This window comes from Coenobita brevimanus, unplaced genomic scaffold (genome assembly GCF_032717465.1).
Source record: "Coenobita brevimanus isolate Jiangsu-jjx unplaced genomic scaffold, ASM3271746v2 jjx.HiC_scaffold_1855, whole genome shotgun sequence".
In the NCBI taxonomy this organism is placed as follows: Eukaryota; Metazoa; Arthropoda; class Malacostraca; order Decapoda; family Coenobitidae; genus Coenobita; species Coenobita brevimanus.
Window position 1 is genome coordinate 17,832 of NW_027642727.1, and position 1,595 is coordinate 19,426.

General features: G+C 47.0%; 1 protein-coding gene across 1 annotated transcript; it reads right to left on the reverse strand.

Moving 5' to 3' along the window:
- Positions 1 to 519: 519 nt before the first annotated feature.
- LOC145389672 (uncharacterized) lies at positions 520 to 1,197 on the reverse strand. The gene has a single exon (XM_080264888.1). It carries the CDS (start codon positions 1,195 to 1,197, stop codon positions 520 to 522), a length of 678 nt encoding a protein of 225 aa, XP_080121014.1.
- Between the last annotated feature and the right edge of the window lie 398 nt (positions 1,198 to 1,595).

Below are 1,595 nucleotides of genomic sequence, written 5' to 3' on the forward strand. Positions count from 1 at the left end.
CCAAGGTGTACGCAGTCTGCTCCGACCGTAAGGTGATATTGATGGAGTACGTGGAAGGCGCACCCATGGAAGATTTTTGTAAAAGCGGATACGGCATTGACAGTTTTGACAGGATCCGGATCGAGAATGGTGTGCGACGGGCGGTGAAACAGATTCATAAGGCCGGTTACATGCACAACGACATCCACGAGATGAACGTGATGGTGTGCGGACAGCCCGGAAATTATGGCGTTCGTATAATTGATTTTGGAAAGAGTAGATTGCTGAATGCCGAGGGTATGAGTGCTGAAAAAATGATGGCCAGGGATCTGAGCCGTGTAGAAGCTATGATTAACCGGGTTAAGTTCTGAAGTGGGTTGTGATGTCAGTGGTGGTGTTTGGGCTGGTTTGGCCTTGCTGATGGTCTGGGTGCAATCTTGTAGCTGGGTTGCTTACCTATGAATGCATACCATACCTATGAATACATAGTGGGGAATTAAGAAGCAGGTTCTTGTGGTGTTCCCCACCTCTTAAGACCCGTCAGCCAGTGTGCCTTAACGATTTAATGTGGCTGTCATACCGGGCTTTAAATGTGGCTATTGTTGGGGCGGTCACTACACTCTCGGGGAGTGCATTCCAATAGCTAATGACTCCAGTGGAGAACCAGTTACACTTTAATGTTGTCCTCCAGTGGTCTGGCTTCTGTAGCCTGAGGTAGTTCCATCTCAAGTCATTCATGTTCCTCTGGAAGAAATGAGTGTAGGGGATGTCCTCAAATCCAGGTAATAGCTTATATGTTTCGATCATGTCCCCTTTGATTCTCCTATCCTGCAGTGTCTGTAGCTCCAGACGGCGACATCCCTCCTCATAAGGCAGTTGGGCCAATTCTGGGACCAGTTTCGTGGCTCTCCTCTGTACTCGTTCAAGTGATTGAATATCTTGCTTCAGGTATGGAGACCAAAACTGAGCTCCGTAGTCCAGAATTGAGCGGACCAGGGAGAGGTATAGTGGTACCAGTATCTCTCTGCTGAGCACAGAGAAATTCCTTTTTATAGTCCCCAGGCGACCATTGGTTTTTGCAGTTATCTTGGCAATATGTGTAGATGACTTAAGATTGTTTGACACCATGATACCCAGATCCTTCTCTTGTGTTGACTTCTCCAGTGCTGTTCCTTTAAGCTGGTAATTGGCCTGCTGGTTGTTGTGGCCTACATGCATGGTCTTGCACTTATCTACATTAAATGACGGCAGCTCCAGTTGTCCAGACGCTTCATGTCACGTTGTAGGGTTAGGTGTGGCTTAGTTGTTGGTTTAGCTGTGGTTTATCCTGGTTGCAGCCTGAGGTTTGGTTAAGTTGCTGGCTGAGGTTTGGTAAAGTTGCTGGCATGGAGTGGGCCTTCTTCGATGGAACACTGCCTTGTCTTGGCAAAAAGGCTTGCGTATCCCAGTGATCAATGGAGCATTACTACAGTCGCGGCGCACGACTCTGAGGTTGTCATTATCGTACCCTGGCATCCTACCATTCGAAGGTGCCTCCCATTTCGTGTATAACATGAGATGCAAGTGATTCGTGTATAATATGTTCTTGTATAATAATATTCGTGTATAATATATTC